Source organism: Branchiostoma belcheri, unplaced genomic scaffold, assembly GCF_001625305.1.
Source record: "Branchiostoma belcheri isolate BF01 breed outbred unplaced genomic scaffold, Haploidv18h27 scaffold60, whole genome shotgun sequence".
Lineage (NCBI taxonomy): Eukaryota > Metazoa > Chordata > Leptocardii > Amphioxiformes > Branchiostomatidae > Branchiostoma > Branchiostoma belcheri.
The window spans coordinates 1,642,025-1,659,718 of record NW_017804243.1 but is presented as its reverse complement, the minus strand read 5'-3'; the positions used below and the strand labels follow the sequence as shown (position 1 = coordinate 1,659,718).

At 39.5% G+C, this 17,694-nt stretch overlaps 2 protein-coding genes across 2 annotated transcripts in view; both read right to left on the bottom strand.

The window, feature by feature from the left end:
• Positions 1 to 735: 735 nt before the first annotated feature.
• LOC109482812 (myosin tail region-interacting protein MTI1-like) lies at positions 736 to 10,766 on the bottom strand. The gene is made up of 12 exons (XM_019785654.1): positions 10,637 to 10,766; positions 10,134 to 10,256; positions 9,101 to 9,235; positions 7,940 to 8,125; positions 7,147 to 7,185; positions 6,052 to 6,141; positions 5,000 to 5,164; positions 4,152 to 4,361; positions 3,428 to 3,643; positions 2,876 to 2,946; positions 2,444 to 2,498; positions 736 to 2,118 (listed from the first exon to the last, which is right to left on the bottom strand). Exons 1-12 carry the CDS (start codon positions 10,659 to 10,661, stop codon positions 1,757 to 1,759), a joined length of 1,677 nt encoding a protein of 558 aa, XP_019641213.1. The 5' UTR covers positions 10,662 to 10,766; the 3' UTR covers positions 736 to 1,756.
• Positions 10,767 to 12,270: 1,504 nt separating this feature from the next.
• LOC109482800 (S1 RNA-binding domain-containing protein 1-like) overlaps positions 12,271 to 17,694 on the bottom strand; it is a 21,677-nt gene continuing 16,253 nt past the window's right edge. The window contains exons 16-19 of the mRNA XM_019785640.1: positions 14,538 to 14,623; positions 13,958 to 14,056; positions 13,032 to 13,314; positions 12,271 to 12,854 (exon numbers count right to left, since the gene is read on the bottom strand). Of these exons, the coding sequence (XP_019641199.1) occupies positions 13,037 to 13,314; positions 13,958 to 14,056; positions 14,538 to 14,623 (463 nt within the window). The 3' untranslated portion in view covers positions 12,271 to 12,854; positions 13,032 to 13,036. The remainder of the gene's footprint in view (positions 12,855 to 13,031; positions 13,315 to 13,957; positions 14,057 to 14,537; positions 14,624 to 17,694) is intronic.

Sequence of the window (17,694 nt, the reverse complement as noted above, 5' to 3'; positions counted from 1 at the left end):
GGCAAAATGATCTGCATTCTCGTCAGGTGGGTTTCAGCCAGGGCGCTGCCATCTTGGTTTCGAACTGTCTTGTGGGATGGAAGGTTGCGTAATGGTCGAGCCCACATCGAGAAAAGGGGTGACGGCCGACTCCACAACAAATAAAGGGGTGATCATGTGATATACATACATTGGAGTTTTGTTGGACCAGGAGGCAGTGTATGGTAAATGTACGTCATATCGTGTAAATATTTTTCAACGTGCAATTCTACCACGACAATTTGACTCAGAGATTGTGTAACTGTTAGTTGTTAGTTTCTGCTGCAATGTTCGTGATTTTTAGCAATAAACCATTTTTGATTGATTGAATAATTGATGGTATGTAAAATTATCAAAGCCCAAAAGGACAAGTTCACAGTGTTCGTAAACACTCATGAGGGTTTGCATGTCTTTTTCCCCTGAGGTGTAGTGAACCATTTTAATGCACCACCAATGAAGTATTCCCCAAGCCTTGCACAAGAACAATTTGCCGTTGATGGCCTTCTTGAATTTACCGTTAAGTGTTGTAGACCCTCCTAAATTTACTGTAAAGCTTTGCCAGGATCCCCCATGCAGACCCTCTTTCATCTATATTGTTGTCTGGAAACATCCATGCTATACAGTGATTATATAGTGGCAAGCTTTATTATCACAATAGGCAAGAATACCCGAAACACAAATTTGACAGAAAAGACAATATTGTTGTTGGAATCTCCTGTAGATGCGACAGATGAGTAGGCATACAGGCAAAGGCAAAGGCAATGTATGATGTATCATCATTATTTCTCTCATATTTTTCTCTCTGTACCACTTTACCATGAAATTTACAATCATGACAACACAGAATGATATGATTTGTGTTGGATCTAAAGTTTTAACTCTAAATAACACAGATACAATGTATGATGTGAGGATAAATGTGATACAACGATTTGAACAAACATAAAACAGAATACCAGGTCCTTGAACATGATAATAAAAACACACCTTTCTCTAACAGCCTTCATGTGAAGCAGCATTTATGAGCAGCCCTCATAAATCGAATTCAGCATCCCATTTCCAAACAGGACAATTAACAGTTACTGCTTTTTAATATTAGAATGTTCCTGGCTGATCATAGTAAACCCAAAATCTATAATTAAAGATGGTCAATTATCTTCTCTAGCAAATAGTAGCATTACAATCTTCTCTGATTTTTTCCCTTCCTCTTTCCTCTCTAAAATCCTTTTAGGTTGTTCTCTGATACCATAGTTCTGAAATATAACAGGGGGGCAATTTACAGTTTAAAGTGTAAGAAGGTTCTTTATTCAATGAACCAAGGGTTTTCACATCCAAAGTTTCTGTGACCTAGCTGCAGTACGAATCATATTAACCAGTCATTGTTGTCCTGAAGAAGGTCACCAATGGTAGTTGAATAAAGAGTCTTCTTATACAGTTTCTTGCCAACCTGAAGAAATTATTCACAGACTTTAACCCTTGTCCAGCTGGCATTCCTAGCACAATATTTTTCAATAATTTCATGCTTAGATCATAGACCCCCAATTTTTTTTGCCCTGCAATGGCATAGTTACTTCCGCATTTGTTGCGTTTTGCTGCGGTGTGATGCGTTGTATGAGAAACACCCCAAATCGTACCTATACAGGGTGTTATTTAGCTGGTACTGTATGTGGAGAACAACAATTGTTGTGCTCCGCAGGACAAGGGTTAAATTAACGTGTAGTGACGGCCCAAATGTAAGTCAGTAGCCATGCCTCTTCATGACCTCTAGGACATCCATCCGTTTGTAAAACTTACAGTCCTCCTTAAACTTTTTCACGGTCAAGTGTGGCAACTTGTGGAACACTGCCACTGTGGGGCTTTGCCCTTGTCTGGCGCAGAACTCGATGTAGTTCAGTTCCTGGTTCTTGATGCCGTTCCTGCTGCCGAAGTTGCGCCAGTTCTTGATGAGTGGCATCTGAGGGTCCAGCTTCATTTTCAGGTCATCATGAAGATCTTCACAGAGGTCGACCATGTACTGAGCCTGAGGGTCTTGTGGGGGGCTGGGGTCTGATGACGACAGGTCATTGGTACCATTGTAAAAGGCTCCTGGAGGAATGATTACTGTATAGAAAATTGTATATATTATTCATCGATACACACGTTGACATTTACATGCAACTGTCTATCCATCTGAGAACAATTTTCTTGTATTCATAATCACATCTTGAAAGTTCATCTGTGTTGGTAGAAGTCATTATGAAACAAGTTTGAATTGCAATTGCCATACATAAAATTGAACTCCAATGTTTTGTGTTGGCTATTGCAGTTCAAACTTGTTTCATAATATTCATAATCACCTTTTGCTTATAAAAGCAGAGGGCAGGGGGGAAAACTTGATTACAAACTTAAGTAATGTACTGAGTAGCACTAATTATAAGGGTCTTACCTTCACTTGAAGGACATTTGTGTTTCCTGTTACCATGGCCATTCTCAGGAATAGGCTGAAATACACATGTGTACATGTAAGTACAAAAATCATTGTCTTTCACTTAGATGTTGACAGGTTTCTATGCGGAATCTTACAGTGTACAGTACTTCCTGCATCACATATATCTAACTTTACAAGAGTGTTCTTAATTTCTAAAAATGATAGAATCTATAGAATTAAAGACTGTGCATTAAGAGTATTCTAAATGGCAAAATATCAAACGTAAAATGGCTGCTTGAGTACTATATATCCCAATGAGTACTGTCTCAAAAACTTTACAGTCTACCAGCATGTAAAATGTACAAAGTCACACAATTCATGCAGTCTTGTTGTTATCAACAGAGCACCTGTTAAGCATTTTCAACATATATACATAGAAGCAAGATTTACCGATTTGAGCTCTTTGTCAGTTGAGTCATCCGGGGATGGAATTCCAACATTGGTAGCTGCTCCTCCAGCACCTTTAAAACATTAAAAGAGGTTGTTAACAGAATAGTAACTGTTTATTATTTGGTGCTGTGCCTGTATGAAATCTGTAACCTTAAGACCAAAGCACTAAAACAAAACGTATCACATATTTCAGGATGACGTCTGTAGTTTTCAGATAATGTATTTGAAAATACATTTTATGCAAGAGACAAAATTCTGTTGCAACATTGATCAAACATCCAACAGAAACTGTCGTAGTACGTTCCAACAGAACAGGCGTAGTATGTTCTGCCGACATACATTTGTACCATAGTTAAGATGAAGACCATATCCTTTCTTCTAGGATAGTCCAGAAATGGCCACAACATGTTTAAGTTGTTGATGCCTCTGCTGTTGGTTACCATGAATTGGATACCACTGGTCAGACAAAACATTTGACATACTCTGTATTCTTTAAATTAGTAGGAGAAAATGTCCACACACAAAAGAAATGCGCTGCACTTTTATACATACCAGGTATTGGAATGTTTGCTGGCTTTTGTTTGGTTGGTCTTGCAGGTGCACCAGGTGGCTGGACTTGTTGTCCTGCAGCTGCAGGCCCAGCGGGAATGGCAGGTGCAGCAGGTTGTCCTGTAGCTGCAGCTGGACCACCTGCAGGTGCTGAGGCTGTAGCTGTGTTCCTCGAGCCCAGTGAAGGCACTCCTTGGCACCCATGGCAGGAATCTTCAGCTGTTAAAATAAACATGACTTCATGTTACCTGTTGGTCAAAAGTGGAAGTTTCTAGTTTGTTTTATAAGGATCACAGGAAATATTCAGTTTCACAATCAACTGGTTGTCTGAAAACCTCAGCGAGAGAGCTTTAGAAGATCCATATACATTGTATTATGCTACTGTGGATCCATTGTTTTAAACAGTCTGCCACCAACCAAGCATTCTTTAAGAGAATCTTTACGTAACAGAATCAGAAATGGCCAAAATGAACAGACATGCACTATTTGCTCTTCTACCTCTTGTGTACATACAGTTATACATATTGTATTTTGTACCTTGTATATATGAAAATATGTGTATAGATTTATTAGGATGAATAATGATGTAAAATTTATCTTTCTTATATATTTTGTCAGACCCTTACCCTCAATGAAAAGCAGGCCTGCAGCTCACCTTCTCATGAATAAACAATGCTTCCGACAAACAAACAAACAAACAAACAAACAAACAGACAAATCATCTCACCATCGTGGTTAAGGCCTGACAACCCCTTCTCTGGATCCAGGTGACACCCCCCTGCTCCGATGGCCTTGTCACAGCAGCCTGACCCCCCCTCCTCCTGCTGCTGGTTTGCAGGTCTGGCCTCACCACTAGCGACCGCCTCGTTTGGTGCATCTGATGGATGTGGCTGAGTTGGGTCCACTTCTGGCCCTTCGCTTTTGTTTTCTTGTTGCTCTGAAATTACACAAGGAAGGCTCTTAGCCTATAACTCTAAAATTAGACCACACCAAATTTTATCAAGTGAACTTGTTCTCGAATTTGCCCACTTCATTTTTTCTAAAGTGCGAAAAAAATTGAGGTTCTAAATCGTCTCCAAAATGCTTTCTAAATAGTAGTATATTTTAGCCTTAACAGTTGAAAGTCCTTGTCTTCCTAGTTGTTTCAGTTTTTCAATTTACATGAATCAATGCAATGATTTGATTAAAAGTTGAAACTTTATAGTTTGGCTTTTTAAAAAGCCTGGTACGTTGTCTTTATGGCTCTTATCGCAGCATGATAGAATACTAGTACCTAAGCCCACTTTTTTCACCCTGTTGCTTCATATTTCTTCTTGAAAGTGCTAGAACCAAGAAATCGAATTGGTGTGGCCTCACAAAAATCACTCAATAAAGTTTAAAATTAAAATTTCTATCTAGCAGTAACACTTGAATGAATGAAAAGATCTAAAAAACAGATAAACAGGCTTCCATGTGGCTTCTGTCCTTGGTGCTGAAACGTATGTATTTCATCAGATTCACAGAACTGTATTGGATAACTGTAAATTCACTTTCTACCAAGACTGAAAAAAACTTATCCTCAAAGTGACAACTTACCACAAATGTCCAGTTTGTCCAGTGCTTTCCCGTAGTCCATGTGAAGCCCGCTCCCCGCCATGGCCGCAGCACAGGACGCTGACCCGTCCTCTTCCTGCTGTTGATTGGCCGGTCTGCTCTCCGTGCTGGTGGCTGTTTCGGTGGGGTGGTCAGAAGTGTGGGTGTCTGTAGAGTTGATTTTGATTTTATTTATTCGCACATACATAACAAGGCCACACCAATTTAATTTGTTGTTTCTCAGATTTTTTCAGAAAAAATATGAAGCGAAAAAAACAAAAACAAGAAGAAAACAGACCAAAGCACCCCATGATAGCCCAAAATGTTACAATATGAGCCATGAAGTGAACATACCAGGCTGGTTTAACAATAACAATAACAATAGATTTTCAACTTTTAATGAAACAAAGTTGCACTGTTACATTGAAAAACTTTAATAACTAGGAAGAAAAGGACTTTCTTCAACCGTTTTGGCCAAAATATGTCTTTCATTGAGCATTTTGCAGTTGATTTAGAACAAAATTTTTTTTTTTTTGCAAATCAGAAAAAGAATGGACAGGGCAAATCAGAGAAACAACAAATTAAATTGGTGTGGCCCAACAATACAAGCAAACTTCACAAAACACAAACAAGGAAAAAAAAAAAACAAATGTGCAGGGTAAAGGAAAAAGCCATGGTGGCTTGTTTGATATCCTCCCCCCCCCTTCATCATGTTCTTACATTATTACATTTATCAAATAAATTTAGTAAATAACAACAATAAAGTAATAGCAAAAGAAATTGAAGCAAAACAATGAATTATTGAAATGAATGAAACAAACAAAATAATCAAAATTGGCAATAAATAGGTGACACAATACAGTGAATCAATAAATTAACCAAACAAAAAAAAATTAGTTTGTGAATGAAAATATAATGAGTCAATGCGTCAGTTAAAACAAAGGAAAAGGTTGGCAGTAAGTAAGTTGAAACAATACAATGAAAATATAATGGGAACATAGTATGCAAAAACATGATTTAAGTATTGAGTTAACCAGAATATTAGGAGTTCTCACCTGACACATCTGTGGTTGGCTGCTCCTGAACACTAGAGGGATCCACAGACTCCACTGGCTCCCTACTTCTCAGGTGCTCTGGATGATTCTCTGTAAAACAGTTCATCGTGTTGATTCTTGTGAAGTTTCTTTGACTGAAAGTACTATAAACCACTTTATACTCGCAGCAGCCAATGTTTGCAGTTTGAGAAAAATCGTGTAGAGATATTGCAACCAAAAAGGCAAAATGATGGCCTTTAGGATTCTAATGAACCACAGTCCTTTTTTCTAACATTAAATAATGGGCTGCCTTCCTCCTACACATGTATATTGTACTTGTTTGTGTTAGTGTTCCTTTCTGAACTTGTATATATAGCACAATAAGATAAGACAAGTCCAGACATGCTGGCTGTCATGATGCCCCTACAACCGTCAAGGTTATAGGATATACTACTACTACTACACTAAGATATATTTAAAACTCCCGTCATATCTAGAAATAAATCTCTATAAAGGAATCTCCTTTTGTGGCAGTTCCTCAACATATGTTTGAGGAACTTTTACCGTGACATGTTCAGACATGACAAGTAGTACAGTAACACAGGTGTGTATTACAGGTGTGGGATCAGGTGTGGTATAAAGGTGAAAGTGAAAGTGATCTCGAACCAGTTTAGCTCATCAAAGAGCTAATCTTCCACTGGTTGTGACAGAGAAGACAGACGCTATGTACAGTATTTACAGGTTCATTGTACTGGGGAAATTCCCCTAGCTCTTTTCGACAAGCGCAATAAACAGTGCACCACGGCTTAACGTCCCGTCCTAAGGACTGCGATCCTAAACAGTAGCGTGCATGTCGGGTGAGTGACAATAGCTGGGATTCGAACTCCCAACCTCTTAGTCCAGAGGCAGGATAAAGGTGAAGGGTAGGTATTTATAGGGATACGGTCTATTGTAGTCTTACTTTTTGCAATACCTTTAACAAGTCTTCCTGTGGTGTCCATGCACCTGCATCCATCCTAACACTTGTGTCAGTATTTTATTGTTTGGGCCACACAATTTAATTTGTTTCTCAGATTTCTACTGAAAAGTCTGGCACTTTACATGTACTTCACCTACCTGGTGTGGAGTCATCACCTTCAGATGGGATGTACTCACCTGGAAACAAGGTACAATGTAGAATAAGTCTAACAATGAGTAACAGTCTATTGTACCAAAAACATACTATATAACTACACACCTAAATACCATGAACTATAGTTCAAAGTTATACGCATTTTTATGTATTTTTATGCTACTTTTGATACTGTATTGCAGCCAAGAAAAGATCTGCTTGGAGATTATGGTACTGTGAATCTTTAAATGTTTGTGGTGGTTTCATTATTGTGGTGATCTCTTAAATGCAAAATCCTACTAACTGTGAATATGTGTGTTGTATTTCTACTGCACTGAAGAATACTGTATCATCAACTGCCTTCTTTTTGCTCCTACTATAAAATTAAAGGCGTCCAGTACAGTTTTTAGGGCTTGGAAACCTGATTTTTCAAAGTCAATATAATGATTCTAGTCATTTATCTACATATAATACTGAGTTAGTACCACACTATCCCAGTGTATATTGACCGTCATGGAGCAAAAATATCCAAATTCCCACAGAAAATGGTTACTGGAAGGGCCCTTGGCTGTTTGTTAGGGTACCTCCCATGAAATAAAGGACTCATCTTAGGGCTTGTTTCTGCAGTTTTGAATGCCCCAAGTATGAAATACTGACTCAAATTTGCTAATGTGAAGCAGTACAAAGATTGCCTTATTCAGAAATCAGAATATTCCAGTTTTGCTGCCCTGTAATTGCATTGGATGCCTTTAAGTCCTGCAAAAATAACTGAACTTATGGTATGTAACAGGTTCATACCAAGCCATGCCTTGATAACCAAAGTCTCAGCGAGGATCTGGAAGTTCTCGCTGTCTGTGGCGTAGTTTTCTCCTCTGACAGGAGGCTTGGCGGCCAGACGACTGCTGTAACGGTCAACCTCCTGTTCATCCACACCCAGCCAGATGGGCACAAAAACACTGTAGCTGTTGTCATCTACAATCAGCTCTGCAGAGGGAACATGAAAGAAAAACATAAAAACATGCCTAAGCCTGCTTTTTTGGCCCTGTTGCTTCATACTTTTTCTGAAAAAGTGCGAGAACCAACAAATTGAATTGGTGTGACAAAAATCACTCAACAGAAGTTTTAAATTAAAATTTCTATCTAGCAGTAACACTTGATTAAAGACTGCCACATGTATTCTGTCCTTGGTGCTGAAACATATGTATTTCACCATATTCCCAGAACTGTATTTGACTTAAAAACGTATCCTTGAAGTACATGTAATAATGAAAGCTGTCAGTTGACTACATTATTAAACATATAGGCAGTTACCCAAAAAATCTGAGGACTATAGACTATTGGAATACAGAGATTTTTTTTTGTCATTTAGGGCTGCACCAATTCAATTTGTTGGTTCTCCGATTTTTTCAGAAAAAATGGGAAGCGACAGGGCAAAAAAAAAAATAAAAATAAAAACAGGTCTAGGCATCCTATTATGGCCCCAAATGCTACAATAGGAGCCATGACGTCAGCATTAAAGGCTGGGTTAATATATTAAACAATGAATTTTGAACTTTTAATGAAACCACTGCATTGATAGATGGAAAAACTGTGACATCTAGGAAGAAAAGAACTTTCCTCAATTGTTGGGTGAAAAATATGAGCACATCTGTGTTGATTCCGAACCAAAATCTTTTTTTTTTTTTTGCAAATCAGAAAAAAATAAAGAGGCGAATCCGAGATCCAACAAATTAAATTGGTATGGCCTAGAATTCCTCCTCACAAAATACACAGAGCGCATTGAACTCTGGGATTGTTGGAAGGGTCCTTGATTACTACAATGTTCTTGCTCAGATCTAGATCTAGATCTAGCATTCAGGCTTCAACTTATAGTAAATATATAGCAAGCATCATAATTTTAATTATCAACTATTTGCAGATGTTCTACATGTAGAAATGTGCAAGATGCAGCATTCTCACCTATCAACTGGTCCTTGTTCTTATTCAGGAAGATGGTGTCGAGGAACTTCTTGCTGATGATGACAGCAGAAGGTATCTTCTTCTCCTTGGCATCTCTGATGGCCTCTGCAACTTTCTCACTGACAGATTCTGACCCTAGGGAGAAATTAGCAGGAACTTGAATCACAAAGAGCACACGTATGAGGGTCTGCATGGGGGGATCTTGGCAATGCTATATATGGTAAATTTAGGAGGGTTGCCAACACTTAACGATAAATTCAGGAAAAACTGGCAACACCTGATGGTAAATTAAAGTGACCACCTCTACATAAAGAGCATTTTACTAATCGTTTATAAAATCTGACCAATTTTTACCATTTTAATAAGATACTTTTCCATTTTAATAATAGATATTTTTTTCTCTGAGTGACCACCTGTCCACAAAAACCATGCAGTTCTAAGGTCACTCTTTCAAAGTCGAGTCCACGGATATCTTAGACCGTGAAACACGCTGGTGGGAACGGGGTGTTAAAGAGGCAATATATGAAAGAATGTACAACCCCACCCTCAACAGGAAAGGGGGGCTACGGGTCGATCTTTCCGGCACTTGGGATTTAGCACTCCCAGCCCCGAGGACAGACAACACTTAAGCTCCTGTTCTGTATAACAGGAGCTTTCAGACTAATTTGCATCATCTTGTCTTGACTTGTCTGACTTTTGTTCCTTTTTCGACTACCAAAAACTTGTCTTCACTTTATTTGCATATCAATCAATAGGTTGTGTTTATAAACCTGCTTTCCCCTCTGGTCTCTCAGTCACTGACGAAAGCTAGTGGATACTAGCTGAAACGTCTGACGTTTTCAAAATCATATCCAGTTGCTTGAGTAACTGTTTTTTGGCATGCAGTTCTAATAGTATTGGCCCCTGATTGGTCTTTGTGGGTAGTTGTTACTGCCTTTTTTTTTCCAAATTCAAACACAAATCAATTACTAATACATTAGCTATTAAACTATTAAGTAACATAACCTACATTGTAGAACATAATGTTTCTTACCTGCATTTTGGGTGTTGAACGTATCATACGTGACTAGGTCCGGTTGTTTGAAGTACTTCTCGATCCCCCTGGCCAGAGGCTTCAGCAGGGTGTCCGGGTCCTCCCCGGCGTGGATCAGGTGTACTGGGGCGACATTAGTGCCGAGTGAAGACGTGACTTTCATGATCATACCGAACATTAGCCAGACTTTGTTTCGTGTATATGACCAAGATTGATTTTTAACCCCCTTGGTTGTAAGTCGACAGTGTAGGTTTAATTTTCACACAGTTCGAGTAAGCCTGAGTACTTTTCGTTATTGCTGTAGGGTTTGTTTAACGTCGCTAGACGTGGTCTCTAAGTGATGAGTTTCACTTGGTACCAGTTGCTTTCCAAGGAAACTGAAACTAAAATTTACATGAACATGCGACATGCTTTCGGTTCAAAAATTGAAGATCCACGATGATATCAATACCTCTATCTTTACATTTGAGTTTAATATATCTATCTCTATCGTGGCTTCTCACCTTCCTGTATATCTTGTCTCTGCATTGGTGGCTTTTGTAGTTTTCAAACCCGTGGCGAAGTTAGGAAAATTCGAAAAGGACCCAAACGACATGAAGTTTTCCATACATGTCCGCCATTTTGAAGCGCTGTTCCTTCTCGTAGGCACACTCCCCAGTATTTCGTGTTTTTTATCAAAAGTATCCACATTAAACGTCTTTTGTATTAGAAAACAATTGCTAATGTTCATATTATCTATTAGCTTTTGTGTGTCTAATTTATTGTAAAATGTAAGATCACTATACAAGTTGGTCGTGCCAGACTACAGCAATTAAAGGGAGTAAAGGCGGTAACTGTATTGGCACGTAAGTGTCGTCATTTCCGGGTAGGGGGAATCCCCGACACTAGGGACTTTCCAATGTTACTCAGTGTCACACCCCTAAATGTAAATAGGGCTAAACCATTACACATACAAGTAGGGTTGTACGGTTGTACGACTATGCATCGTATTGGCATTAGTGAGGACTACGAAAGGGTGACGTGTAGTTTGAGTAGGGTTAAATAAAAAATATTAAGCAAATTTAAAAGAAAAAATCGGAGCCACGACCCACGAGATTCTTTGTTAAATTCCAGTTAACTGAAAATTCTGTGAGGAACTTATCTAAATTCTGCGCCAGCTGTATATATCATATATACGTACATATATATATTGGTATAATTAATTAATTTCTTTTGGGGCACCTTGGTCCCAGAGCCAAGGAGCTAGGCTGTGAAGGCCCTAGAAATCGCCTGGCATTCAGGCTATTTTAATAAACTGTATATCTTCTCAACATTAATTGATCTCTATGTGCATAATATGAGTGGTAATTAAGGGTTACCACTTTTTTTTTGTCTGACAGGTGGAGAAAACCTATATAAGACTAGCACTAGCAGTCCATGATAAGATATTTTTTTACAAAACTGGACCGGTATTATTTCAGTATTGTCTATTGATCCCAAAGGATTATTTTATTTATATGTGTAGATGAAGGGTACAATCTGTCAGCCCCTGAATTGATAACATTTAGTAGAGATGAAGGTTTAACAAGAATGGCAAAGTATACAGAAAAGAATGCAAATTACAGTTTGCAGCACAACTTGCCGACAAAAAACATGACACTTCAATTAATACTTAGTTTTTGGCATGCCTACTGCAATGCCAGGACTTTTATAAATAATTGTCTTGCTTCATAATCAGATTCTACAAATCTGTTTGTACTGACTTACATGAGATTTGACATTAAGGAGATTAGGCAGCTCAATGTGTACCCCATACCGAGGAAAAGATGAAGACATACGAACCAGATTCAAGTTCAAGACAAAGACATATGTATCAGAGACTCCAGGATGATCAGAGGTCAGACTGAAGCACCATGGGACATAAATTGTCATCATGACTCCTGACCTGAGTAAGGTTTATGTTTCCTTAAACAGCACGACTGGGATTTGGGCCAAATATTGTGATCAACCAATCAGACTGGCTAACACGGGGGTGGGGGGTGGGGGTCAAGGTTAGGGTTGTTGGCTCGGAATCTGAGGGTTCTGGGTTCGAATCGCTGGCAGTCCCTATTGTTGTGTTCTTAGGAAAGGTATGGGTGTAAGATAAAGGTATAATGTATCAAAGTGGTCTAAATCAAGGAGTTTAGGACTCATGATCAGTGTACGTAAAAATTTAATGTTAGAATATAACTGAAGAAATAAATGCTTTTATTTTAGGTCAAACATTGCAACATGTGATCCTTGTGTGTCTCTTAAACGCTGTATAGAACTATAAGAAAGCTATAACCAGAACTGTTGGTTGCTTAGAGTGTTCACCACTTCTATAACCTGGTGTCCAGTGTATCAGGTTTAGGCAGGCTGTCTCTGGGGCTGCAGGAGTTCTCTGCCACCTGTCCCAACTCCTACGGTTGTTTTGAAAAGTTTAATTTGTTTTTCCAAATCTTGCTGTGTAAAACTCTACAGGTGCCTAGTTGAGTCGGGCAACAGAGAGCTCCTGCAGCTCTGAAGAGAGCTTGCCCAAACCATTAAACACTAGACACAGGCTACCACTTCTACTGTAGTAGTATCCAGTCTGAAAGAGTTGCTGAAGCACACATTAGAGTTCACAGCGCCCTCTAGCTGATGAGTGTGAAGTCACAGCGCCCTCTAGCTGATGAGTGTGAAGTCACAGCGCCCTCTAGCTGATGAGTGTGAAGTCACAGCCTGATGAGTGTGAATTTTCAGCGCCCTCCAGCTGATGAGTGTGAAGTCACAGCGCCCTCCAGCTGATGAGTGTGAAGTCACAGCGCCCTCTAGCTGATGAGTGTGAAGTCACAGCGCCCTCTAGCTGATGAGTGTGAATTCACAGCGCCCTCTAGCTGATGAGTGTGACGTTGCAGCGCCCTCTAGCTGATGAGTGTGAGCAGCTCCAGTCCGATTCTACCCCGGGATGGCTCCACGTTCAACACCTTCACCTCCACCTTGTCCCCGGGCCCCAGGCTCTTCTTCCCCTTCAGTCTGTCCGGGCGGATCTTGCTCCTGTGGATCAGCCCGTCCTTCCCGACCCCGATGTCCACGAAAGCGCCGAAGTCCGTGAGGTTGGTGACCCGTCCCGTTAGGGTGGTTCCGGCCTTCAGGTCGTTCATGGACACCAGGCCTTTCTTGAACAGGGGCTTCTCAAATTCTGTAAGGAAACACATGGAGTACTCGTGTCATGTCTAGCCTGGGAGCCAAACTTGCTGAGGCAATGTGCGAAAGAGCTTACGCAAGCACAGGAGAGTGATACCCCTCCTCGAACTAACACCGTCTCGGCTATGGTGCCCACTATCTGCTGGCCTCGACTTTTATACTTGCCTCGGTGCATGCGTAAGCTCTCTGTGTGACTACAGCAAATTTGGCTCCCAGGGTAATTATGTCACTGTCATTGCAGTTATTGCATTACATGACGTACATTGTAACTCGGTATTCTTGCCAGCGTCTTAATCTCCATCTTGAAATGGAATTTTGTTGCTCATGACTGACAAAAATTTTGCCCAATTCCGTTGACAGACAAAAATAGGCGTATTACGATATGGATGGAGATGTATGCTTAGTAAAAATGTGGCCCTCAAAATGCAGGAAATAGATCAGAGGGTCAGGGTTTCAAACTGTTCGAAGGGATGCACATCCCCTTGGCTCATTGTGCCTTTACCGCTCAGCATAATATTCTGTCAAACAAAATTGAGATGAAAGAAAAAAAGGTTTCAGACTGGCTAGAACACAATTGTCAAAATATACATTACTTACACATAGCAAATTCTACCATTCATAAAGCCTTATTACAGTACCTGCTCGTATATCATAGTCCAGTGGCTGTTGTAACCCATCGATGATGAGCTGCATGGTCGGTGTTCCACAGTTCAGCTCAGCAGCCAGTCTCTCTACATCTGTGAATCAGCAAAAGTGCTATCAGCTGTGATTATTGTGAACCAATAGCTACTGCCAATTAAAACATTGCACAAGGAGAGTGTCAACTCAATTATAGCTTAGTTCAGTAAACTGTTAATGATGGTAATTTTCAGTCTCTACCAGACTCCTTTGTAGGCTGAATAAATAGTAGAAATTGGCCTAAAAGGAATGTACTCCCAGTAGCTGTCAAGCTGAACATAGAGGGTCCAATTTGCTGCGCAGGCAGATTGCACCGTCTACTGCGAGGGTAAATTTTAAGGCTTAGAGACCAAACCTTGCAGATAGAAAGTGTGAGCCAGCTGACATATGGCTGCAATAGAATGAATAGAATCCCTGATTTCTAGCCAATTTTCTTTTGCATGTGCTGTCTTTCATTGCTTCAGAAACATTAGATATCACTGTGAGTTGTTGCAGTAACTTGCAATGCACGTTAAACAATGAAGTGTCCTCAGTGCTTACTATTTTTCACCAGAGCTGCCTGGACTTTATTCCTCATGTTCTGTTGTCCCAGCTCATCTAGGCTGCCACCAACCCTGTTCAAAAACCTGCAACAAAAGGCAACATGTACAGTGTAGTAAGTAGTTAGTAGTAGTTACTGTAGTAAGCCTTTATTTAATCTTGATAAATTTGTTCGGTCAAACATATGACCACTTTTCAACATGGTCGAGGGTGATCATACTACATGTACATACATTTGTACATACATGTACATGTACATGTACATAGATTTGTACATGTAATATATTTGAGGCAACTACATGTACATGCACATTTCCCTATTACCATAAAGCGGAAACTTTCCTGGTGGTTTTATTTCAATTTGTGATGTACATGTGACCTCTCTCTTTTGTGAATTTTTGGCACTGCAAATTCATGCACCATGAATTACTATAATAATAATACAGTCTGTGAGATAATTGTGCCCACTGTGAACTCATTCAAAACACCCAGTAAACCTCATTTTACCTCCTGCTACAAAATGTAACCATGCAAAACTAAATGTATTTTGCAGTATCAAGCACTGCTGTAGGAAAACAGCAGGTGGATAGCATATCTTGCATGATCCTGACTTGATGAGCTTAAACTGTGTACTGAAGGGAGGGGTCTTACAATCCAAGATGATACTAGTAGTTTGACTAATCTTTGCAGCTTAACGTGTCTGTCATGCACTGTAAGCTGTTTATTGTTTGAATTCAGATTAGTAAGGATGAACAAGTCTAAGTCTTCCAGTGAAAGGTACAATGTACATGTAACAGATCAGGGGAAAAAATCTTGCACAGTTTTCTTCAAAGACTTTAAACTAATTAAGGGAATCCACCAAAACAGAATGAACTAGAAAGGCCAATATTTGCTTTGGAGCAAATACAGCGATGGGTTCACCACATTTTACCACATGGCAGGGAAAGAATGAGAAACACAAGGGAAAACAATGATTTACATTGATATAACTATAATATGAAGTAACATACAACTAAAACAACAGTTGGATAGCTATTCCCTACTTTATTGGTTAGGATTTTTAATTGCATAATGCAAACTGTTGATTTTCAAAATAAAATAAAAAACGTTCATGCCCCGCATTCCAATGCTGGAGCAGAAAAGCTTGAAATACCTACCAAAACACTTGAATAAAGACATACTGTCAGTATGGAAATGCTCTGTGCAGGTGTTAATCAAGTTAAATCCCAACAGCCAATCAGCAAGAAATGCTCTGTGCAGGTGGAAATGCTCTGTGCTTGTGTTAATCAAGTTAAATCCCAACAGCCAATCAGCAAGAAGTATAGAGGAAAGCTGCATGCCTATTGGTTGATGCCCTGCATTCCATTGTGATGACTCATGCCCAGACGTGGTAAACACGGCACACTAACACAGTAATACATTTGCTATAACACAGCCAAAAAACTCAAATAAAACCATTCTAAAAGCCTGTATCACAATAATTTAAAAAACGCCTAGGGGTATTTGTCCACTGTACCTCCATACCAAATTTCAGGTCCTTAGGCCCCAAAATGAAGAAGCTGAATCCATTTAAAGAAATGGCAGGAGGAGAAGGAGAAGAATCATCAGCAAAAACAATATGGTTTCACCACACCACTTCGTGGTGTGGTGAACCCATAAATATCAGAGAAAGTCTGTCTGATATTGACATTTACTGGCATATGCATTTCTTAGCACATTTTCATAATCATTTGATACTGATGCATTTGAAATAGCCCCAAAAGCTATTTTTTGGTAGCAATTAATAACTAGATTCTGACTACGATACAAAACATGGAACCATTTTTGTCAGCAACATCACATTTTTTGCTATGAGGTAGTGTTGATTCAACTTATAACTAGAAAGGCCAATATTTGCTTTGGAGCAAATACAGCGATGGGTTCACCACATTTTACGACGTCATGGCAGGGAAAGAATGAGAAACACAAGGGAAAACAATGATTTACATTGATATAACTATAATATGAAGTAACATACAACTAAAACAACAGTTGGATAGCTATTTCCTACTTTATTGGTTAGGATTTTTAATTGCATAATGCAAACTGTTGATTTTCAAAATAAATATAAAAAACGTTCATGCCCCGCATTCCAATGCTGGAGCAGAAAAGCTTGAAATACCTACCAAAACACTTGAATAAAGACATACTGTCAGTATGGAAATGCTCTGTGCAGGTGTTAATCAAGTTAAATCCCAACAGCCAATCAGCAAGAAGTATAGAGGAAAGCTGCATGCCTATTGGTTGATGCCCTGCATTCCATTGTGATGACTCATGCCCAGACGTGGTAAACACGGTACACTAACACAGTAATACATTTGCTATAATACAGCCAAAAAACTCAAATAAAACCATTCTAAAAGCCTGTATCACAATAATTTAAAAAACGCCTAGGGGTATTTGCCCACTGTACCTCCATACCAAATTTCAGGACCTTGGGCCCTAAAATGAAGAAGCTGAATCCATTTAAAAAAATGGCAGGAGGAGAAGGAGGAGGAGAAGAAGAAGAAACATCAGAAAAAGCAATATGGTTTCACCACACCACTTCGTGGTGTGGTGAACCCATAATGAATGACTTAGCCTAGTAGAAAATTGACTTTGAAAAGCCAATTTTGCTGCCTGGAAATTGGTTTGGGTCCCCTGAAGAGTTAGTGTCACAGGTTGACTCAATCTTCTTCAAAACAAAGCAACAGTGAGTGGTGGAATCAGAGGATTGACTACACACTTAGTGAGACTTAGTCTCCCAGAGGGAGGCAGTATTATGGGATTAGGTGATGTTTGTGTTACACTGGATGACATCCTGCAATGGGTACTACAGTGCTCTCCTGTTATTTGCATGGACGATTTGTCAGGGAATTTTATTCCTATAACAGGTTTAGTCCAATAACCTTAGGAGAGCCCACACGACCGACAGGGAGGGGAGGTCAGTTGGTTATGGATGATACTGGGCTGGGGCCAATTGAAACAACCACAAACATGATGTTATTGGTATTTATATACTCACTTTCACCCACAACTACATACATGTACCATATTCTAATCTTCAAGTCGCATTCAGAAACTTATAATGAACAGGGCTAACATGGAGATAGAAGATCAGACACATTCCACCTTCATA